Source organism: Acomys minous, assembly GCF_964271855.1.
Source record: "Acomys minous genome assembly, chromosome: 15".
Lineage (NCBI taxonomy): Eukaryota > Metazoa > Chordata > Mammalia > Rodentia > Muridae > Acomys > Acomys minous.
The window spans coordinates 4,989,110-5,012,023 of record NC_140497.1 but is presented as its reverse complement, the minus strand read 5'-3'; the positions used below and the strand labels follow the sequence as shown (position 1 = coordinate 5,012,023).

At 47.1% G+C, this 22,914-nt stretch overlaps 1 protein-coding gene across 5 annotated transcripts in view; it reads right to left on the bottom strand.

Annotated features, from left to right (window-relative positions):
- Positions 1 to 2,606: 2,606 nt before the first annotated feature.
- MYO16 (myosin XVI) overlaps positions 2,607 to 22,914 on the bottom strand; it is a 464,729-nt gene continuing 444,421 nt past the window's right edge. For 4 of the 5 annotated variants that reach the window (XM_084759479.1, XM_084759475.1, XM_084759477.1 and 1 more), the window contains exon 35: positions 4,036 to 5,224. In XM_084759479.1, the coding sequence (XP_084615605.1) occupies positions 5,015 to 5,224 (210 nt within the window). In that variant the 3' untranslated portion in view covers positions 4,036 to 5,014. Of the gene's footprint in view, positions 2,735 to 4,035; positions 5,225 to 22,914 lie in introns of those variants that run through there. The other variant, XM_084759478.1, reaches the window with a different exon arrangement.

Genomic DNA, 22,914 nt, shown 5'->3' with positions numbered 1-22,914 from the left:
GGTGTTTTTGCCCCAGCGAAGTAGAATGCATCCCCAAATAGGTTCAATACCTTCTCAGGATATAAAGGAACCCAAGGCTCTTCAAGTAACGACTGAGCACCATGGACTCCCAGCTTCTTTGTTAAAATCATAAAGATCAAGAACTAAAATTGAACTTGGTGTTAGCCTGGGTATTTTTGCATGGAGCTTTGTCCCTTCCTTGGGATGTATCAACAGCCTCATTCTCTTCCGTTTCTGTGGACGTTAGGCACCAAATGGCGACCTCAGGAGGATGTGAGCTTCTTTGAAGTGGTCCACCCTCCCTGGGGCTTTGGAGCAAGGCAGGGCAGCACACCAGCCTGGGGGTCTGCAATGGCCAACTCAGAGGCACTGCAGACATGGGGGCACCCCGGCACATCACTACAATAGGTGAATGCACTGGTTATTCGTCTTTAATTAGTTTCTTATAAGAATCTCTTACCATTGTAAGTCCTGGTTCACTGCATAAAGCCCAGACGGCAGTCCTCTGGTGCTGGAGCACACACAAGTGACATTTAAGCATAAACACACTCAAACCCCCTGGAAATTAAAACAGATGACAGATGTATGGTAGGCTCCTAATAAAACTCACTCTTTGAAAATGCCATCTTTAAAGTTTACCCCGCAGGCTGGATTTTAGAGGAACTTGTGGGAAACCATCGCAATGGAACCTCGCAGGGGGATGAAGAAGTCAGCAAAGCGGCAGAACTACAAACGTGATTTTTTTTCTAGCTTGAGTCTTGGCTCCCACAGTGCCCTGCCTTCTAACGGGACCTGGACCGTTGTCACACACAGGGACAGCTCGCAGAGCAAGCCGTTGTTCACTGTGGAATGTATGTGGCAGTCGTTGCTTATGAACAGGAGGTGAGGGATGCCTTCCTTTAGGCTTTTGAAAGCTGTGAATTTCCCATCCTGCACAGCACAGCCCTGTATGTCCCTCTAGGCACAGTTTGAAAGATGTAGTAAGTTTACACAATAGTTTACCTGGAACACAGCTTTAATCTTCCTCCCTGGTCAATTTAAGAATGCTTTCAATGAGAATTGGAGTTCAAATCTAATCCACAACTCCTTGTCAAAACGTTAGAGCTGGAAGTTGGTGGGACAGGACTACAGCTTAGAGTGCAGAAGAAGGGTGAGCTGGGCCACTGTGGGGCACCAGATTTATTTAACAACTTAGATCTCTGTGTGTGTGTGTGTGTGTGTGTGCACACGCGCATGTGTGTTCACATGTGTGTGTAGGTATGCATGAACATGCATGTGTGTGTATGCAGGTATGTGTGCATGAGCACATGTGTGTGCATGTGTATATGTGAGTGTATATGAATGTGTGTGTACATGTGCATGTGCTTGCGTGTGTGCGTGTATGCGTGTGTGTGTGTGTGTGGGGGGGGTGTGGGTGTGGGTGTGGGTGTGTGTGGAGGCCAGCGGTCAGCCTTTTGGGCTGGGCTGGTCCTTAGTGGTGCCCACTACTTCTCATTCTCTTCTGTCATGGTCTCACACCTAGTACGTTAGGCTGTGTGACCACTGAGACCCTTGGGATCCTCCTGTCTGTCCCCTGCCAGTGCTTAGGTTGTATGCATTCACCACCACAGCCAACTGCTTTTACACACATCCCAGGCACTGGAACACAGGTCCTTGAGCTTCTGTGGTGAGCACATGACCCGGTGACCCACTAGCTCTGTGCTAGTGTGGACATGGGACACGAGTTTGACACTCAGCTGGATTCTCACAGCCTCTGAGTTTTGGCAGAACTCTAACCATCATTCTAAGCTTGGGGATTGTAATATATTACTTTTGTGCAAACAAAATAATTAATATTTCCATGTGAAGTCCTTTCACCAATCTTGGATTTTAATTGGCTGTTACTTTTATTGTGTAGATTTATGTAATCATAATTTTACTAAATTAGATACCACTACTTAAGAATAGTAATGAGGTAGTTTTTTTCCACTCTGGAAAATATGTTTTAAGTCATCTTGACCCAATATAAACATTTTGATAGTAGTTTTTTTTTAGAGGTTCCTCATAAATATTTTTTAAAAAGCAATAGAGCAGGTAGTGTTTGAACATAGCATCATAATTCTTACCAATTACATTGCTAGACATAAGGTTGCAGGCCTAATAATATATCATAACTCATACCTTATGGTCTGGTGGCAATTAAAATGCCATCTTTCTTTCCAACTGTGTGTGACTGAATGTTGCTTGTGTGGAATAGTGGCCAGGGCTTTTCTATCCAGAATGCCACCTCTGTCTACTTACTTACATGGCTACCCTCACTCCAGAGCTGGGCTCAGGTCTTCCCGTGCACAGAGGCCACTGGACTTGATCTCAGGTATTATGACTAGTAATTGTGGAGACTACGGTGCTGGCTACCTGCTGCAAGTCCCGTGCTACACGGCAAGGAGTGCACACAGGCCATCTCTCTCTCTGCAGTGGGGAAGCAGCCAGCCGAGCGCAGATAGCCTGCCGCGCTGATGGAAGGCTTGGCTTCTGGCCTCTGAAGGTTAACAAAGGGCGTCTGGAGAGACCGAACCGCTCATGCTTTGTGATGCACTGTAGGGCTGAGCTCCTCGCGCTGTGCAGGTCTCTAGGCTGTACCCGTCTGAAGAGACGGTGGTATGATTTGATTTGTATCACACGTGTCTCATGGATCCATCTTCATGTAGGATCTTCCTACATTGGCCTTGTAACATAATCTCTCACAGTTGTACATCTGAAAAAAAAACAATCACTTTGGAGGGTTTAAAGCTCTCTTTAAATGTAAGAAATTGACAATGTCGGGAAGTCAAGTTGCAGTGCCATGAGAGAAATAAAAGGCAATATTTTTCAAGGCTCTGTTAAAACTCTGAATGGTAATTTCACTATTAGTGTAACATTGTCCACAATGACCTTATAAAGTATCTGTCAGTGCCACTAACTGAACCTCTGCATGTTTGCCAAGTTGACACACTGCAGCTGAGACCTCAGCGTGACAGCATGAGGAAGCGGGCCTTTGGGGGATGACAAGGTCAAGACAACAGAGAGAGAGACTGACTCCGTGAAAGACACCCCGGAGGCCTTGCTGCTTCTCTCCTTTCTCTCCATCACATGAACTTACGATGAGAAGATGGCCGTCTGCAAACCAACACTTGTCCCTCACTAGACATTAGCTCTCAAGAGAGCCCAGGGCTTGGCCTCTCTGGTCAAGGAGAGCTCTGTGAATAGGCGTTTTCTAGTGCCCGTGCCCACCCCCCCCCCCCGCCCCACTTAGGGTAGTTTCCTGAACATCGAGATAGTTCATCTTCAGTTCATTTCCGTAATAGACGTCACACCAGTGCAGCCTGGGCATTGCACACAGGAGCCACACTGGCAGCCTGTGGTCCTACTGTGTGTGTGGGACCACTCAGGCTTCCCATTCAAGCCAGATCACTGAGTGTCTGCAATCTATGGGGACTGGTGGAGACTCAGTGAGAAGCTGGCTCTGCCATAGCCCAGTGGGCTGGATTCAGAGGTAGAAGTGATGTTATAAGGGCTGGCTGGACCTGGCTAGGAATGAGCCAGGTGCCGTTTTGGTTTTCGGGAGTGATGTGGAAGAGCCATGCTGTTTCTTTCCGCCTATTCTGATGTCCTGGAGGGGCTGTGGTCCCCAGGTGGGCTAATCCTTAGATAGGGTGAGTGACTTCTCTTTGAACATACCTTTCAGAAGCAGAGCCCCAAATCCAGAGCCCTCATCCCAGCCTCCTCCTTTACAGCAGATCTAGCTGAATCCAGAGTCCCTGATGACAGGGGTCAGGGTGTCAGGTCTAGGCTGCCTGTTGTACCTTGTTTGTTATGGCTTACTCCCAGATTTTATTTTTTTTAAAAACACAGTGCACTCCCTTCGTGCTAGCAGGTATCTCCCAAGGCTTTCAAATAGCCGTTAACACCAGAATATGAGTCAGGCTGGGTGAAGGCTCTAGTGGCTTCCACATAGCTAATCAGGAGGCAAAAATTCCCAGAAGACCGCGCCGACCACAAATAACGGAAACAACAGGACACGGGTTGCACCCTTTTATTGGCACAGCAGCTCTGCAACGGCTGAAATGAATAAAGCGGTCCAAGTGGCAGGGGATGGCGGCAGGTGGCCAGTGGGGCCACTGCTCAGAGCTCACTGACAGTGGGCAAGAAGACATGGAGAAGCAAGGCCATCACACGCACGCACGACAGCGGGTTGACTCAGCAAGGGAATCATGCAGTGTTCCAGGGGAGGGCTGCACAGGGCTCTGCCCCACCAGGCTCTGCCTGCTCATCAGTACTGTGGAAACTCCTGGATCACCAGCTAGGGACTTGAAGCCATAAACATCCTGTCATCTATGCCAAGCAGAGGAGTTGGGCGGGGATGAAGCTTAACCAATGAATGCCCCAGCCACACGTACCCGAGGGAAATGCTAGGTGCAGGAAAGAACGGAGGAACGTGGCGTACACTGTAGTTCTTGACCCACGTTGCTTTACAGGTCGGCTAATGCCAAGGCAACACTCAGTGCCCGGGCCTTGAGGGGATCTGGGTTAAAAATAAGTATGTGGGAAAAAAATCCCTAGAAATGATTTTTTAAAATCTGTATTTTGAAGAAAAGGAACACACCAGTTTCATAAAGTTATAAAATACGGTAATAAACATGTAGAACGACCATCAGGCTTGTATTCTAACGACAGACGGACACCTACAGAGAAATGATACATCCTATGTGCTGCACCGTGTAAAAGCCACTGGTGGGAAAGTGGCCAGTGTGGGGTATACTAGAAACAGCTGCCTGGAAGACCTCCCCCCACTGCTCCGCCCTATGACCTCATCCACATGCCTCCTTGCCTAGCTGGGAGCAGTGTGGCACACACACAGAAGGTCTTGGGTGGTCATCATTAGTGTCCTGTGCTTTTGTGGTGGAGATGCCTGGGGAAGAGACCTCAGGCAGCCTCCTGCAGAGGTAGCCTGCAGTCGCTCGGCAGCTCAGCTGTGTGCCCGCAGCAGCCCAGGCTGTCAGATGCCGCTGTCCCACAGCTGGGAAGGCAGCCTGGTGCAGGAACCCGCCTCAGGCTTCTTGCAGGGTGGCGGTGGAGGTGCACGGGGTTCGGGGTGCTCCAGGGCCTCTTGCCAGCCCTCTCTGGCCTCGCAGAGCTTCCTTCTCCAGTCCAACAGCTCCTGCAGAGCCATGCTTTCGTTCTCGGAGAGCCTCAGCTGATGGATGACCTGCAGCAGAGGAGAAGCAAGGAAGCTGCAGACGCGGTGGCGACTGAGCTGAGCAGGGGAAGTAGGAGAGTAAGGCCAGCGGATGGAGGGCAGGGCTGGGGTGGAGGGCAGGGCTGGGCTGTGCCGAGAGTTCACGGCCTCCTGAACCTCCAGCTATGAGACCTCTGGAAATAGAATGAACCCAGGAAGCCAGAAATGGGGCTGGAGGGATAGCTCAGAGGTTAAAGGCACACTGACTGATCCTCCAGAGGTCCTGAGTTCAATTCTCAGCAACCACATATTGGCTCTCAACCATCTACAATGTGATCTGACGCCCTCTTCTGGCCTGTAGGTGTATGTGTAGCAGAGCACTGTATACATAGTAATACATAAATCTTTAAAAAAAAAAAAAGAAAGAAAGAAAAGAAAAGAAAAGAAAAAGAAATGGCCTCCTGCAGATAGTGACATGAAAGAGGCACACAGGGGAGTTAGCGCGCACCCCACCCTACCCCAGTGGTACAGGACAAAGTGGCATCAGTTTGCCTTGCATTCCCCAAGTTTGCAAACACTACCGTGCCAGCCTGTATTTTCTCCTCACCTAATTCCTCTCTGAATGGATTTGTTTCTAGAAAATAAAATACTTTTCAAGGTTTACCCCAGTGCAGGAACCCCTCATCATTAACACACACGTTCAGCATGCACACGGGGCTATCAGGGTGACAGAGGCCATCTCAATCACACACTTTAGCCCAAGGGCAGACACTCCTCCCCACCAAGAACAGTTGCTAGAACTGGGCCCTACTGATATCAAAGCAGTTTCCCAAGCACCAGTGTAACAAGAGACAGCCGCTAACATGCTGCTTATGGCAGGAAGGCTAGCTGTGTCTGAGAGCACACTTGCCACCTGCTGCTGCGTCTAGCCACACTGTCCACGGGAGGACAATAAAGCAGAGACATTTGTCTAAGGAAGCCTCTCAGATGCTGAGCCTTCAAACACAGGCACATGCTCAACTTTTGCTGGGCAGCACCTGATATACAATTGTTTTAGCTGTATACAAGTGTGTAGCTTCCACATGGTTTACAATGGCTCCTGAAAACTGACCCTTGGCTGCCCCCCAACTTCACAATGGGGTGAAAGGTTACCTTGCTAGGGGAACCTTTTTCCTGCCAGCTGCTGGAAATCTACTATGTGTCTGCAATATATATATGTGTGTGTGTGTGTGTGTGTGTGTGTGTGTGTGTGTGTGTGTATACATATACATGTTGAACATGAGCACATAGAGAGCGCAGGAGGCTGGCTCGCACAGGACGGGTGAGAGTCACTTTTCTTCAGGAGGGTGGACCACTGGTAGTTTCCCCAGTGGACAATCCCAAGCTCATACAAGCATACAATCAGCAATAACTGGACTGAGTGGGTTAAAACAAACAAACAAAACAAAACATGTAAAAGAAGGATGTGCTTCAAGGGAGATGCGATGGACATTCTGGATTCTCAGGAGACTTGGAGGAAGGGGGTGAGGGCTATGTGTGATCAAGGTACATTGTATACACGTATGAAATTTCAAAGGATCAATAAAAATACAAAACCTAAAGGAATGACACGCTTGTATTCAAAGGAACTACACTGAGAGCAGACACTGACTTCTTAACAGAAATACTCAAAACTGAAGAGCAAAGAAGCAGGGATAGAATTATTGTGAGTCAACCCGGTGCTCTCTGCCCCATAGAGCCAGCTTCAGAGCCCACAGTGAAATAAAGATGTTGCATAAACAAACAAACAAAAATGTCCTCAGATAGCTTGCATTAACAGAAACACAAAAGGAAGGTTTTTCTTTATATAGGAAGAAAGTGATCTCAGATGGGGGGAAAGTAAAATGTAAGGCTCAGGAACACCGTAATTAACAAGCCTACAGGTAAACATCAATTAAGAGCCTGGAATGTCTCCTCGACTGTAAGTCACACATGAAACGCACAAGGCTGCCAACAGTAAGTGCACAAACTGGAGGGATTAAGGAGCGGTTAAACCTTTAGCTCCAGAAATATCAGGAAAGTGGTAGAAGTAGTAAAATATGCTGGAATGTAGTGAGCCAAGCACGCACGACGCACCCTCCAGTCCAATCAGTAAAGGAACAGAAACAAGGGTTAAACTAGGAATTAAAACGAGAGAAGTAACAAGCGCTCAGGGGACACAAGGTTGGAGCAGAGACCAGTTCCTATCAACGACTCAAACTCAAAACCCAGATGAAGGAACCCAGTCTCCACTCAGCAGACGGTGCTGCGCTCCCCAACGGCTGCGCCCCTTTCCGGCCGCACCAGGCACAGACACCCAGCTATGTTTCCGCTACAGCATGAACTCTTTTCAGCATTTTCCAGGACAACCAAAAAGATGCCAGATGTGACCCTCCATTAAACCTCCAAAGGGGGCAGCTTTGAAGTCGGCATCACACAGTGGCGCACAGAGGCGCCTGACTACCGGGGGACTCAGGTATCTGCCAATTTCAGTGAGAATTGTTGGTAGAGAATTTGACAGAAAATGTCTCACTTCTCCTGAGTTAAGGTGACTTCTTGTGTGTGTGTGTGTGTGTGTGTGTGTGTGTGTGTGTGTGTGTGTGTGTGTGTGTGTGAAGGCCAAAGGTCAGCCTTAGACATTGCTTCTCAGATACAATAGGTTTTGCTTTCTTTTTCTTTCCTTTCCTTTCTTTCTTCTTCTTTTTTTCCCATTATTTTTCAAGACAGGGTTTCTCTGGGTAGCGCTGGCTGTTCTGGACTCACTTTGTGGACTAGGCTGGTTATAAACTCACAGACTGAGTGCTGGGATTAAAGCCGTGCACGCCCCGGCTCAAAGAAATCTCATTTGATTTTCAAAGCTGACTCTCCCATTGGTTGGGAGCTCAATAAAGAGGCTTGGCAAGCCCACAAATTCTTCTGTCTTCTCAGGGCTGGCACTACAAGCAGGTGCCATTTGTACCAGTGTTTTGTTTTGTGGGTTCTGACGCTCAGACTCAGGTCTTTATGTTTGCAAAGTAAGAACTTTACCGACTGAACAATCTCCCCAGTCCTTGCTTTTCTTTTTTGGGAAAAAAAATGTTTTCTCTCTTTTGAAAGCTTTGCTGTGTTTACTAAATATACTCAGATTCCCAAGTGCATTGTACAGCATGAGGCTCACGCACTCAAACCATCGGCAAGCCCTTTCTTAATGAGGGTGTCGATGGGTTGAACCCTGAAGGACGTCCAGAAGACCGGAAACAACAAGGGAAGAGCTTCCCGTGGCTCCCCAACAAAGAGAAAACCTGACCCACGCTTTCGACCATCAGCTCGAGTTCAGGACAAACCCTCTGTTTGGAGAATGCTACAGAACACCCTGCAGATTCTCTGGAGATTAGTCGCGATTGAGGAAACTTATCAGGCATGGAAGGAGAGCTGGCAGGGCTGCACGAAAAGGATGCCAGAGCACTGGTGTCATTGCTCTATAAGCGTGTTCACAGGTACGTGTACATGGGAATGAGACATTCTGCATCATCTCTGACGCAAAGGGATTTAAGATGAGAATTTTCAGAGGCTTGTCCCAGAAGGTAAACAACTCTGGGGCTAATGACACCTAATCTGCTTCACTTAGATCTATTAAACTTATTAGATTGCAAAACCCAAGAGTCATGGTCTCATAGGCAATAAAGGGGCTTTGGGATCTCTGAGTAACAAGCCAGTGCCATGCAACTCCAGCGTGGCCCAGTAGAGTGTGGCCAGGAAGCCCTGTGAATACCACCTAGAGCCACAGAAATACCTGCACCAGCATCTGTCCACCTTTGCGACCCATCTTATGTCCTATTGGTACCATTGAGTCTTTTACTGTCATTTGATAGTGCCCCAATAAACCGAGTGTTATCAAAACAAGGAAAAACTTGCTTTGGTTACAAAATTGTCATTTTGCTTCCCAAAGGGAATCATTTCCTTTTAGAAAGAGAAGAATTCTCAGGTGGTCAGGGGCACTGTGGTGCCTCAGGGTCGGCTGGCTTCAGGCCAGGTGGAGTTCACCCATTTGAGACAGAAGACATACTTCTTCATCTTCCTCTCTGGATGGTCTATAGAATAGTCATACCAAGACATCTTATGTTAACCTTTGGAGCCCATGGACGATCCTGGGCCCTACAGCACATAGATGCTTTTCTGAGATACCCACAGAGAGAACAGCTAAGCCAGAAAGATGTGTTTTCCTGTAACTTGGTTTTTAACCATTTGCCCTGGAAAGGTTGGCTTGGTGGAAGAAGGTTTGCAGAGGATCTGGGTTTTGAAAGGGCAGTGGCCACCTGTGCAACAGGAAAACAGGACATCACAGACTCTGTGACTCACTGTTTACAGCGATATATAAGACACAGTGCATCTGATGACGGCACTGAGTGGCTGCAGGGCCTGAGCTGGATGTACAGTTGGGTCATAGAATAGTTTACAATCATTCTACCAGTAAGAACCAGGTGGGGGATGGGTGAGCGACACACCTATAGCTGGCTTGTGAGAATGAGGCATGAATTTAGGCCAGATGTGGAGTCTTGACGATGCTAGCTCCTTGCGTGTATGAGCGCTTTGTTTACATGCACGCCTGTGTACTCTCTGCCCGCCTGGCTCCTGCTTAGGTCAGGGTCCCACGGTTCCCTGTCTTACAGGCAATTGTGAGCTATCACGTAGACACTGGGAACTGAACCTGGGTCCTTCGCAAGAGCAGCAAGGGCTCTTACAAGTCAGGCTGAGCTTTCTCCCAAATCCCCTTCTTGAACAACTCTTAAACACAGTGGTTCTGAAACAGTGGTTGCATGCTTAGAAGTCCTCATGTTAAAATGCTTTTTGCATCTGTACATTTGGGATATTTTTTTACAGGAATGCAGTCATGCTTTGCATCATTTGAGCATGTTCTTGTGTAATTTGTGTCATGGTTTACTTTACTGCTGGATGGTGGTGGCACACACCGTTAATCACTCCGGAAGCAAGGTGCAGGCAGATTTCTGAGTTTGAGGCTAGCCTAGTCTACAGAGCTAGTTCCAACACAGCCAGGGCTTAAGGAGGAATCCTGCCTTAAGCAAAGAAAGGAAGGAAGGAAGGAAGGAAGGAAGGAAGGAAGGAAGGAAGAAGATAAATACAAGCAGTCTGTATGATCTTATGGAGGATATGGATAGAAGGAGCTAATACACTTTATTTCTCCTCTAAGCAAACCTAGTGACACTTCAGAGATGGGCCAGCCCACAGGTTGCCCTTCACCACACACAGAAAGCAGCTATGGCCATCACAGGCAGTGAGCTATGGCAGGGCCGACCAGACTGATGCAAACTGTGCGTGTTTCTGTCAATGCCTCCACGGTCCTGGTTTCAGCAGCCACTGTGCCAGACACAACCTTTATCTGACTGGGTGTCATGAATCTTAATTTTACGGTAGGTTTTTATTTTACTCAATGTGTAATTTCCTTTTAGCTCACAGCTGCAATGTGAGCTGAAGCAATGAGGAGACTTTACATAGCACCGTCGTACGTGTAGTTGACTAAAGCATCAATAAAAATCACTGTAAGATGTTAAGGGCCGAGGAGAATGCTCTTCATTTAGAATGGACCATCTCTCTTACTGGAGAAATGCTGATCTGTTCAGTGTGCATCTATTAATGCTGGACCAGACAATGGCATCCTTTAGAGTCCAAAATTAGCAAGTGATTTCTAATCACATACGGGCTTCCAGTGTCAGGCTTAGCATGTCAGTGGAATGGAGGTGTGGAGGCTGGAGTTGTGTTCAAGAGAAAGGAGGTGCATTATCACAATATATTGTACTTGTGGACTCATGTTTAATATCTTTGCTGAAGATATTCCAGGAGATCGACAGCTTGAGGCCATGTCAGGCTCACCTTATCACACTGAACACATGCCTGTGCTGTGGTGATGCCTCTCACAGCCCACAGACTCAGATAAGCCCCTTTCACACATGAGGGGTGGGGAGCTGGGAACGAACTGAAAATGCACTGCTGGGAATCCCAAGGATGTGGGTGGCCCTTCAGCCCTGGCTTTCTGTGCATTCGGTCATGCTCAGATGGGCTTGAATAACCAGTGGGCGTGGCTATGCAGGGAGAGTGAAGCTGGTGCCTAGAGACCTCCTGCTGGCAAGGAATAAAGAGACTTAAGCTGAATGGATTACGTGAGTTTATGGTATGCCTAGAAGTGTTATTTGGGGATGGAATGGGATGGAGTGGGGGGGAAATAGTGTCTTTCTAAAACAGGTCCAAACCTCAGCTCTCAGTGTGAATGCCTTCACAAACCAAATTGTTTGGTGGAAGATTTAATAAGACACTTGGAAACTGTTCTGTGAATTTTCAGATTTAACACTGCAGAGATCTGAAGACTGACAGCTCTTCTAATTTAGTTGTGAGAGGGTCACATGTCATAGCGCATAGAGAGCCAGGACCATTTCACAACCAATGGCTGAGGCAGCATGATCAGAGCCACCAGAGAAAGCATTTGTTTCCAGCATCCTTCTATGATGCTGCACCACCTACTGCAACACTTAATATAACCTGTGCTCTGCTCCTAAGATGAGCTCCTGTAAGGAGGGCATGAAGCTGGGCGCTCGCAGAGATGTCTGTTTCCACAAGGCCCTGGTGCATGCTCCTGTGGAGACAGCCAGGGTGCAAAGCCACTTCCCAGCTCGGGAGACTGCTTTTCCTCAAACAAAATCTTTTCTCACAAGGTCTGTAACAGGAAGATCCCTGGACAGAACCCACGATCCTTAGAAAAGAATGGTGCAGCCTGGAACTCACAGCTGGGGATAAAAGCCACAGCATCTCTGTTTCAGAGAGTCTGGAAGACTTCCTGTTTGAGATCGAGATCCTTAGATGGCTATCTGAGTCTCTGTCTGGGTTTCCCGTCATCAGATTGTAGAGTCTCCTATGTTGCCCCAATATCAATTAAAGATGAAGACAGAGCTTGCTACAGTGACGAGATGGGGTTCATGCCTGCTCTTTCCTTTTAAGTATTTACTTAATTTTATGTGCATACATGTGTGTTTGCATGAGTTTATATGTTCTGTGTTCATGTAGGAACCCAAGGAAGCAGGAAGAGGGCATCAGATCAGCTGGAACTGGACGTAGAGAGGGGTGTGAGCTGACTCATGGGCGCTGGGAACTGAACTCGGGTCCCCTGTAAGAGCAATGGAACACACCTAACCTCCGGGCCGCCTCTTCAGGCCACACTCTTTCTCCTAGGCGAAGCTTACATCAGGGTTAGAGAGACAGTGACTCTGAGCCACAGGGAAGTGTGCAGGATCTGTAGGCCTCCTGAGGTTTCGTATTGCTGTGCTTGCTTGGTCACTTACACCAGCTTCCTGCTGTGTTACTGAGTTTTGTGAGGTTAACTACCAGACGTCTTATGGACACGCCTTCCTTTAGACAAGACTAATTATTCTGAGTAGTAGCTGGTTCCCGAGATTTTACCCCATCTTTCATTTCAAGGATAAAAGTAATCTTCGTAAATAATTCAGATGTGAAGTTATATTGCTGTTCATTTCCCTCAGAATTGATTTTTCTATTGACAATTTACCCAAAGGTGGAAGGAGCCATATGCTGACATTCATGGAAATTAAAAGGCGGCAGTGCCCTAGCTGTCCGAACGCTGGATGTCAGGACCTCAGATGCAAGTCTTACTTCCACTCACTGCTAACAAGACACTGGAAGAAAGAAAAGCCAAAAATGAACTTTGAAAAACTATACTATAAAACCAAGGTACACTTAAGTGGATCTGAAGGATGTGAGTTAAGACAAGTGAGGCAAGACAGAGGCTGTATTTTGTTGTTACTGCCTGCCAGTTTTTGAGACAGTCTTACCCTTGCCGTCTGGCTGGCTGGAAAGGACCAGGTGCCTCAACCTGGTCTCAAACCTACAGTCCCAGCCTCCCAAGGGTGAGCCACTATGCCCCATGGCAGCATATGTGTGTCTGTTTCTTTAAAAAACCAAAACAAGCAAACAAGCGAACAAAATCAACAGTGTCTTAAAGTGGAAATGGCATCTGTGGTTTGGACTGAACAAACTTGCTTCCTCCTAGTCAGGAAATGTTGCTTGTGTATCAATCCAGTGACATTTACTCTTAGGATTTCATTCCTTTGTCAGATTTGAACATGGGAGAAGTTCCCGAAAAGACACATTAAGGTTTTACTGACACCAAGTTTGGCTCCGTCTAGACCTTAGGGCTAGGTTCATCTTTCCACATCTGGATGATGTGGTTTCCTGAAAAATCAAGAACTAGAACCATTCTTTTTTTTTGTTTTTTTTTGTTGTTGTTGTTTTGATTTTTTAAACAGGGTTTCAGGGTTTCTCTGTATAACCTTCACTGCCCTGCACTCATTCCTGTAGACCAAGCTGGCCTTGAACTCACAGAGATCAGCCTGCCTTTGTCTCCTAAGCGCTGAGATTATAGGCATGTGCCACAAGAACTATTCTTACTGATAATAATTAGCATTATAGAAAAACACCTGATGTGATTTCAACAGACATTTATTTGGATTTGTAGCTGATTTCCTGCTATCAAGTTATAAGTCAAGGAAAAAAAGCTTGTATGTTTCTTTATGTCAATTGAAAGTGATGAAACCCAGGATTTAGGAGAGACTTCGATGGCAACACTGCTGGTCCCACAAGTCTGAGCATCTGAGCCCCAGGATCTACTCAGAAGCTAGTCATGTGTGTGGGGAATCCTGTCTACTCAGCCACTAGGAGGCGGAGACAGGGATCTCCAAGCAAGCAGGCCAACTGGTGAGTTCTAGGTTCAACCAGGAGTCTCTAACTCAATACATAAAGTGGAGAGCCACAGAGGGTAACCCCTGGCCTTCACGACCTACCACATACAGACATACACATGCATACGTGTCCAACCACACCTGTCCGCCCACACATGGGATCATGCAAACACACATTCACACACACATACACCTCACATATCCAAAAGAAGAGAAGGTGACGAAAGAAAGAATTGATGACACGGAACTAGTGAATATTTATAGTAATGGCCTCTTGTTGTTAAATTACTCAGACCCAGGGAACTAGTGGAAACATTTAAATCTGTTAGACTGGAAGCACAGAAAAGTATGTTCAAGCTCCCTTTCACGCATTTTCTTGGAACGTTATGAGACTTGTTACAAGTCAAAGGAAGCCTAAGGACAGTTAACCCGCATCGCCCTCACAGCCTAAGCTGTATTCGTGGCTTGTTCACAATCTCCAGGCGCTGCCTTCCCTCCTCTCCCTAAAACACCAAGCCTGCGTGCTGGAGCCTACCAGGAGGCGCCACAGACCTCAGATGCTCTGATCCCTGTGTTGTCCTCATCTTTCCTTACAGACTGTATGTTTCAGTTCAGGCACACATATGCAAAACATCCCCAAAACACTGTTTCTGTTCCCTGCAACAGGCTCCACACTTTAGGTTCACAATACTGTTCGAGTAACCACTCACAGGCATGGAAGGAAGCCGGTGAAATACTATCAGCACCTTCTATAGACACAGGAATTCATTTTTAGATGCTAAAGTCACTGAGCTCCGAGTATAAGTGAGAATGCAAATTCAGATACACAGGATTTAGCCAGCCTTCTCTTATTACGTTATCTTCCCGTCCCGTTATCGTGCACACAGCGCCTCCTGAGGACCCAGTTTGGTTCCCATAACTGTATCAGGAGGTTCACAAGCACCTACAACATCAGCTCCAGAAGATACAAAGCCTCTGGTTCCAAAGGCACCAGTACTCACATGCACATACCCACCTCTCTTCACACACACACACACACACACACACACACACACACACACACACACAAAACTAAAAATAAAACAAATCTTTAAAAAAAACCCAATAATTTGTTCATGTAATTACTGTTGGAACATGGAGGAGACTGTGCTCCCAAGGCAACATGAACCAGGGTTGAAGGCTTTAAGTTGGATTGAAAGGATGGGAAGGTCAATGGGGGGGGTGGGACATGGGCAATGGCGCACATGTGTCGTTCACACCTATTGCCCAATGATGAAAGCAGAGGTGTGAAAGCCTTACGCACAGTGGAACAGCACACCAGGGTCAGCTTTGGGGAAACAGGGGAACCGCGAATGGGAAGGTAGGGAGGTGAGGCCTGGGCAAGCGGGGGCAGTAAGGACTGACAGGGCCCCGCCCCCACCCCCACCCGCTGTCCTCAGCAGACAGAGGACAGAGGGCAGAGCCCGCTTCTCCCACCCGGTACAGCTTCATGTCACTGCAGCTTTAAAACACGGCTCATCAGCTACTTATTACTATGTCAAAAATACTTACTTTCTAGAAATAGCAGAAAGTTATGTGTTAAAGAGTTAAACATAATTGAGAAGGAGGAAAAGCATTTTATGAAAATGGACACTCAACAACATAACCCAAGGAGAATACAAATGCCATCATGATTGACAAAGGGAGTAGACGAGCAGCTCCTTGGGGCCTGGAGCCCCCTGCAGTCAGGGAACCACCTTCTGTTTCATAATTGTTTTTACTGCCCCCCAAAACCCCCCACAGTTTCTGGTTGAAGTCTCTGACTAGAGAATTATGGGTAAGCAGGGCAATCCTACCGAAGAAGGATTTGAAAGTGGGAAAATAGTCCTTGGGGAGCCATCTTGTTTTAGGGGTAACCCTACTGCTTGGGAAAGTCAGGTCCCTGAGGGGTTTTAGTAGCGCAGTTGTCACATCTGTGGAATACCTTGTGTGCAACGCTGTGAAACGCTGTGATAGGTCAACCACAGATCAATATTCTAGTAATAGCACCATTAGAAAATACAGGAAGCTCTGATTTGGGCTGATATAAAGAATAAAAAATGCTAGCTTATGGAGGTTAGGCTTAGTTAATACAAAACACAAATAACAATATTTGTCAGCCACAGAGAACTAATAAGCTGAGGATGAAGGAGAACACAGGGGCTTATCTGATCTACCGGAGCAGATACACCGAGACCAAGAGTGTGCCGCAGAGGCCAGACGACCCTGGTGGCCTCCCGGGTTCCCGTGAGTGTCTGTGGGCTCTTCTTGGGTCTGTGCAGATTTGGGTGGAAAGGGCACAAAAGTGCCATTTACCCCCAGAGCTCCTGTCCACTGACACGTCTCAGTCATATGACTGTATCTAGACACAAGGACAGTTGGGAAATGAAATGAGGTCCAGCTGGTTGTGTCTGAAGAGAGGAGAGCGGGAGGGTGTGGCGTGTGCCCAGGGGCCCTCGGTTCTGTCAGTCACAGTGTCTTGACCACAGAGTAGGTGCGAAGCCAACTGTGGATAAAAAGGATCCAGGAGAGGAGACATGCCGGCTGGGCAGGAAGGGAACAGACAAGGTTTTGCCAAAGTAGGCAAAAGATGAGAGCCAATCTTCTAAATCAGGACTTCTTTTCAAAAATAGGTAACACAGATCACCTGTTATATACACAATTAATTTAAATCCACATGGGCTTCAGCTCTGGGCTTTTTATATCATTCACGAGGCTGCATGATCGCAACTCCTCTTAGTTCCAACCTGTTTCTGGCAGAGTAAGAAACACAAAGCAACAGCTTCAACTAGTCATGTGATCACAGCAGTCGGAGAAGAAACAGGCCTCCCTGCTTGCCGAGCTCATGGACAGAGGCATCATCCCTGGGAACTGTCTGCATTTCTGTGCAATGGAGATGGGTATAGTTTAGCAGTTTTGTAAAGAAAAATGGAGGAAAAGCTTTTTTGAGAAGACCTCTGAGGTTGTGTGTTTTGGTCAGAAATCTATCTACCATCTATGTATCTGTCACTTTCTATCATCTATCTATCATCTGTCTATCATCTGTCTATCATCTATCTATCATCTGTCTATCATCTGTCTATCATCTATCTATCATCTGTCTATCTATCACCTATCACCTAACATCTATCCATCTACCTGTCCAGTTCTATCCCTTTATATACTCCTTAGCCAATAGGGCCCCAAAACATGGAATAACGGTTTTATTTTAGGTGTGTGTGTGTGTGTGTGTGTGTGTGTGTGTGTGTGTATGTGTGTTTGTGTGTTTGTGTATGTGCACATATGCATATGTGGGCACACCTGTGAGTAGCTGTGCATTTGTACATGTAAGTACATGTCTGGGCTCCTCATGTCTGGGCTCCTCATGTCTGGGCTTCTGCATGTCTGGGCTCCTCATGTCTGGGCTCCTCATGTCTGGGCTCCTCATGTCTGGGCTCCTCATGTCTGGGCTCCTCATGTCTGGGCTCCTCATGTCTGGGCTCCTCATGTCTGGGCTCCTGCATGTCTGGGCTCCTGCATGTCTGGGCTCCTCATGTCTGGGCTCCTGCATGTCTGGGCTCCTGCATGTCTGGGCTCCTGCATGTCTGGGCTCCTCCATGTCTGGGCTCCTCATGTATTCTAGGGCTAGAACTCAGTCCCTCACACCTGTGTAGAAGGAGCTTTACTGGAGCCACCTTCCCAGCCCTAGAATCGTAGTTTTCAGGAAAGTCAACACACAATACAGTCATTACAAGCAGTTTTATGGTTGGTCTCCAGGCCTACATTATAACTGTGCGAATCCAACTTATGTAAGAACCTAGTAGGAAATCACTTCTGCCTGCTGCCAGGACCAGTGGCTCTGGCTCTCCCTCCTCTGGATGTTCCCGCAGTAGCAGTAGCAGTAGCAGCAGCAGCAGCAGCAGCAGCAGCAGCAGCAGCAGCAGCAGCAGCAATCACTGGCCTCTTGGCTGCTCTGTGCTTATGAGACTACCAAGGTCCCCTGACTCAGCCTCCAGGATGATGGGCATGGCCTCCTGCTAACCCAGTGTAACTCCACTTCCTCCCTCCCTCCAAGCCCCCCAACCCCCCCAGTCCCTGCCCCCCACCACCGTTCACACTGCTTTTCATGGATTATTCTTTTGACCTAACTGCTGCTCAGTGTTTGTTTTCCCTCCTGGAATTGGACTTGCAGGGAGGAAGGGTGTCCATTCTGAATACCAGGGTGTTCAGTAGACCAGGCCTGCCGGTGAGTGGGCAAGTGAACAATTGAATCTCTGAATAAACCACAGTTTTATGCACAGACCACACTACACACACACACACACACACACACACACACACACACACACACACACACGCTCGCCCTAAGCTTCACCATATGTTATGGTGAAGCATATTATATAATTATGCGATCATGACCAGTAGTAAAACACTATGTATTGTTCCTTATGGACCAGAAAAGGAGTCTCCTGGAGCTCTTCATGTCGTGTGACTCTCAGACTTCACCCCAGTCAGAGATAGTAACACAGAGTGTTAGTGTTTATTGATGTATTTTTAACATGGACATAAAAATACTTAATAAAGCTATGGAATATTATATCAATTTATTTGTCTTAATTCTTCCAGTACTGCCACTGGTTGACAATTAAATTGAGTTGGCAATTTATTGAGTGCAGGTGTGTGCTTTAAATACAAAGTAATTAAAATGAACTTCTTGCAGTCTCTAAAAGTGCAACTGTACCAGGCTGCACACATACACACACACACACACACACACACACACACACACACACACACACACACACAGAGAGAGACAGAGAGACAGACAGAGAGAGAGAGCGATACCCCTTAAAAGGTACCTTCCCCAATAAGCACATGCATACATACACACATACATAAATACCCACAGACACACATTTGCACACTTAAGGAAAAAAAAAGCAAGCTGCATAGACGAGATCTGCAGAACAAATCAGTAAGTACAGCACTGCAGGAGCAGTTGCTCTGTTTGCACTCAAGGAAGCCATGTCAAGGATGATGACAATGAAGAAGATTCGGGAAGGCCACAGCAGGCTCAGAGGACATTTTGTGGCAATGCTCTGGCCCCAGAAGCCAGTGCCAGCATGGCCTTATGTTGAAAGCACAGGAGCAACTGTTTTCTGATCAGAGCAATGAAAAGGATCACACTCAAGTGTCTAGACTCACAGCTGGAGAAGCCAGGTCCATACGTGTAAAAAGCCAAAGAGAACATTCTTGCAAAAAGCAAGAAAACATTATTTTCATGTTTTTATATTAAGATTAATTAATTTATTTTTTTCTTGAGCAGGACAACAAAAACTGAGACCCTGAGGGTAGGGGTTAATTACCCTCTGTTTATCAACAAACTTCCTCGGGGAGATGCCGAAAAAGGGTCTGGACACGGAAAATCCACTAGGACACTCTCTGCAGCGTCGCAATTTAACTAGAAGGGAACTCAAAAACCATTCACACACAGAAGGAGTCAGGGAATTGAACAGGCACGTAAATTACACAGGGGAAGAAGAATGCGGAAAACTGAAACAAAGATAATAGGGACCCGATCTAAATAAAAGCTCTAGACTGAGCGGCAGGGCGACAGGAAATGACGCCAGAGCATTAGCCATGAAGGGCAGCACTGGGGAAGGTAACCGCGGCAACTGCCAGGACGCTAGCTAACCCTCTCTGGAGCAGATAATATGTGAGGATTAGTTCTGTCAGCTCAGTGCGAGCTAGAGCTACCAGTCCACGAAGAGGGGCCCCTCAACTAAGGAGCTGCGGCCCTCAGGCTTACCTCCAGGCAAGTCTGTGGATAATTTTCCGGATTTGTGATTGGTGTGAGAGGGGCCACACCTGGGCTGGTGGTCCTGGCTCTTAGAAGACAACAGGCCAAGCGAGCAAGCCACTGGGAGCAAGCCAGCAAGCAGCACCCCTCCATGGTCTGCTGGGCTTCGGTTTCTGTTCCTGAGTTCTTGCCTGACTTCCCTGGATGATCAACTGTGATGGGGATGCATAAGCCAAGTTAACATTTTCCTCCTCACGTCATTTTTTGGTGATGGTACATTTGCTACGACAAAAAGCAAACTGCGACAATGACTTTTGAAATCCGTGCTGCCCGGGAAGTTTCCATGAAGGCAGATGGACACGGGACAGCTATGAGGTGAGGGTCGGCTGTGGCGATGACAGGGACCAGTGTGATTCGCCCTAACAGAATGAAGCTTGGTACTTGTCTGTTACAATCAACAAGGCAACCACAAAACCACTTACAAGGACACGCAGTTAAGGCACCAGGAGGTAAATGTAAACAGATGTTAAGTTTATTTCAACTAATTTAAAAGAAGGCACCACAGGGAACCAGCAAAATGAGACAAAATAAAGCAACCAGACACCACAGGCTAGGAAACACACAACAAAAATGGGTTCTCCTGAGGCCGGCCATGTCAGTAACCACAGGAAGTGCGGATGGCCTGTCAGAAGATTGCCTGGCTGTAGAAAAATTACTAAGACACCCCCAACGATGCCAGCAGCAACACATCTGTGTTAGATAGGAAACAAAATGTATTCTGAGCCATGAGATGCTGTTTTACAGGAGGGTGAATGCTGTCCAAGTAAATTGGAATGGTAGTTTCACAGCCCCGAGAATCCACTCGCACACCCTTAGTTGTGCTTTAAGGGTTGACTTGTGTGGACTAGGGTTTGGGTCTTATTGAAGTTGTTTAGAAAATTCACAAGATGGAAAGCTACACCTTCCAGGCAAGGATGGAAGAGTGAAGGAGCAGCTGGCCCACTGCAGACAAGTGGGCCTTGCGAGAGGGAGGGGTCCTGAGTGAAGAGGAAAAGAGCACCATGCTGACCCCACGTGGTCCGTGTCAGGCCTGCTAGTATAGGAGGCAGAACCAGGGAAACAAAGGCAAGTGGTCCTGCTGCCATCAGAGCTGGGGCTACATGAGGAAGAAGCCAGAGCTGAGCCCTCCTGATGGCTGGGTCTGGCTGCTATTTCTGGGAGATTCTTTTCAGTCACACAGAGCACACCTCCCTCTTCCAGGCCACCAGGGATCTTCACTAATACTGGCCATACCCTGGGACTGGAGAACAAAGAACAGGCATGGAGGAGATAACGCAAGGTCCACTCTCAGACCGGAGCAGGATCAAGCAGAAGCCAGCAGCGGGTAACAGAAGTCTCTGAACATTTGCAGAGTGTGCAGCACTTGCCAGAGCAGGAGTCTCAAAGGGACTTGGAGAATATTTTCAGCGGAACAAGATGTAAACAAAGGTACATAAGTTCACAGGATGAAGCAAGCAGTGCTTGGAAGGAAACTGAGGACACTGTCTTTATTAGAACTATCAATGGCTGTTTTTGGTTTCGTTGTTGTTGTTTTTTTTAAGAAGAACAGTAGCCGGCCAAGTGATAATCAACAGATAACCAGTTGATAGCCACCTGGTGACCCGTTACTGATCAACTGGCCAGGACTACAGAACAAGTAAAATGCTGTCCACACACAAAACGGAAAAGCAGCATTACCTAGAATATGTAAAGAATTTCTAAAACATGTATGATCAATAAAGACAGAGACCTGTCAGGAAACAAGAAAGAACAGATCTGGGGGTCCATGAAAACAGTAACAACCAGGAAAAGAAGGTGAGGCCACGACTTGACTCAAGTCACACTTATCATATTGGGCAAGAATAAAATCATTAAACTAAGTATCTACCACTGGAGAACACTTTTAGAGGTTTGAGCATTTTAGGGAGTAATTACCAATAGCCTGCACAGACCCTGAGTCCTCCACTTCCTGGGAACCCTGGTAAGCTGTCTCTCCCCGCTATTACGAATGAGGTACACGCAGGTGTGCATCTCGGCACGGTTGGTAACAGCAAGATCTGGGGTGCTGTTTTCGTAGTTTTCTATACCAAGTTGTCAAATTGTGCACATGGTCTTGGGAATTTTATGACCATATTTTCTTAAAAACTGGATTTGAGAAAGAGCCAAAGCTGAGCAGACTGGCTCACACCTGAAATGTGATAGTTCCTTGCCACTGAACACCACCATCTCCCTGCATCGTTGGTGAACTGAGAGCCAAAGGCACAACAAACACCAGGCAGCAATAAGCAGCCTCGCACATCTGCAGGACAGAGGCAGCGACCAGTGGAACTCTTTCACCTTGAGATCCTCGGTGGGCAGGCAGTGAGCCTGACCTTAGGGCAGGGGCACAGCTGTGTCCCTACACCCTTCCTGTCCCGTTTAGTTTGTTTCATCTAAGGTTGCCGGGGAAAGCTAAAAGCCATGTTGGGCTGACAAGTGCAAGAGTGCACCTGTGATCACTAGTTCCATGGGTCGCCATGAGCATCTCAACTCTCACGCTTGCTTTCTCATTGAGCCGACAGCTGACTCTGAGGTTGATAGATCAAAAAGACAGTAGCGTATCAAAATGAGGCAGCAAACATCAATCAATCAGTCAGTCAATCAAACCAGAAAAACAGCTGCAGAGTAATCTGTAGGAGTGATGTATTTATTTACAGAGAAAGCATGCACAGTGTCAGCTGCTTTTATGGGGACCGCGTGACTTACGGATTTAGTTGCCAAAGTACGACTGCAAATGAGGACTCTGCTGGCCTCAAAGTGATGAGTCACCTGTGGCCTGGCAGGAGGGATGGGACCAAGAAATCTTTATTGATTTCTCTAAAGACACGGCTCAGAAGCGAATACAGCAAAATGTAAAGACTTATCACAGTGCTGTGCTTTAGCCAACCACACTGTGTGTTAAACAAAACAGATCTATAATATCCCATAACACACTTTTAAAAAATCATAAATATGGGGCTAGAGATACAGCTCAGTGGCTAAGAGCACCGGCTCTCTGGGTCTGGGTTCAATTCCCAGGTACCACATGGTAACTCACAACTCTCTGTAACTTCAGTTCAGACATTCTCCCACATGCAGGCAAAACA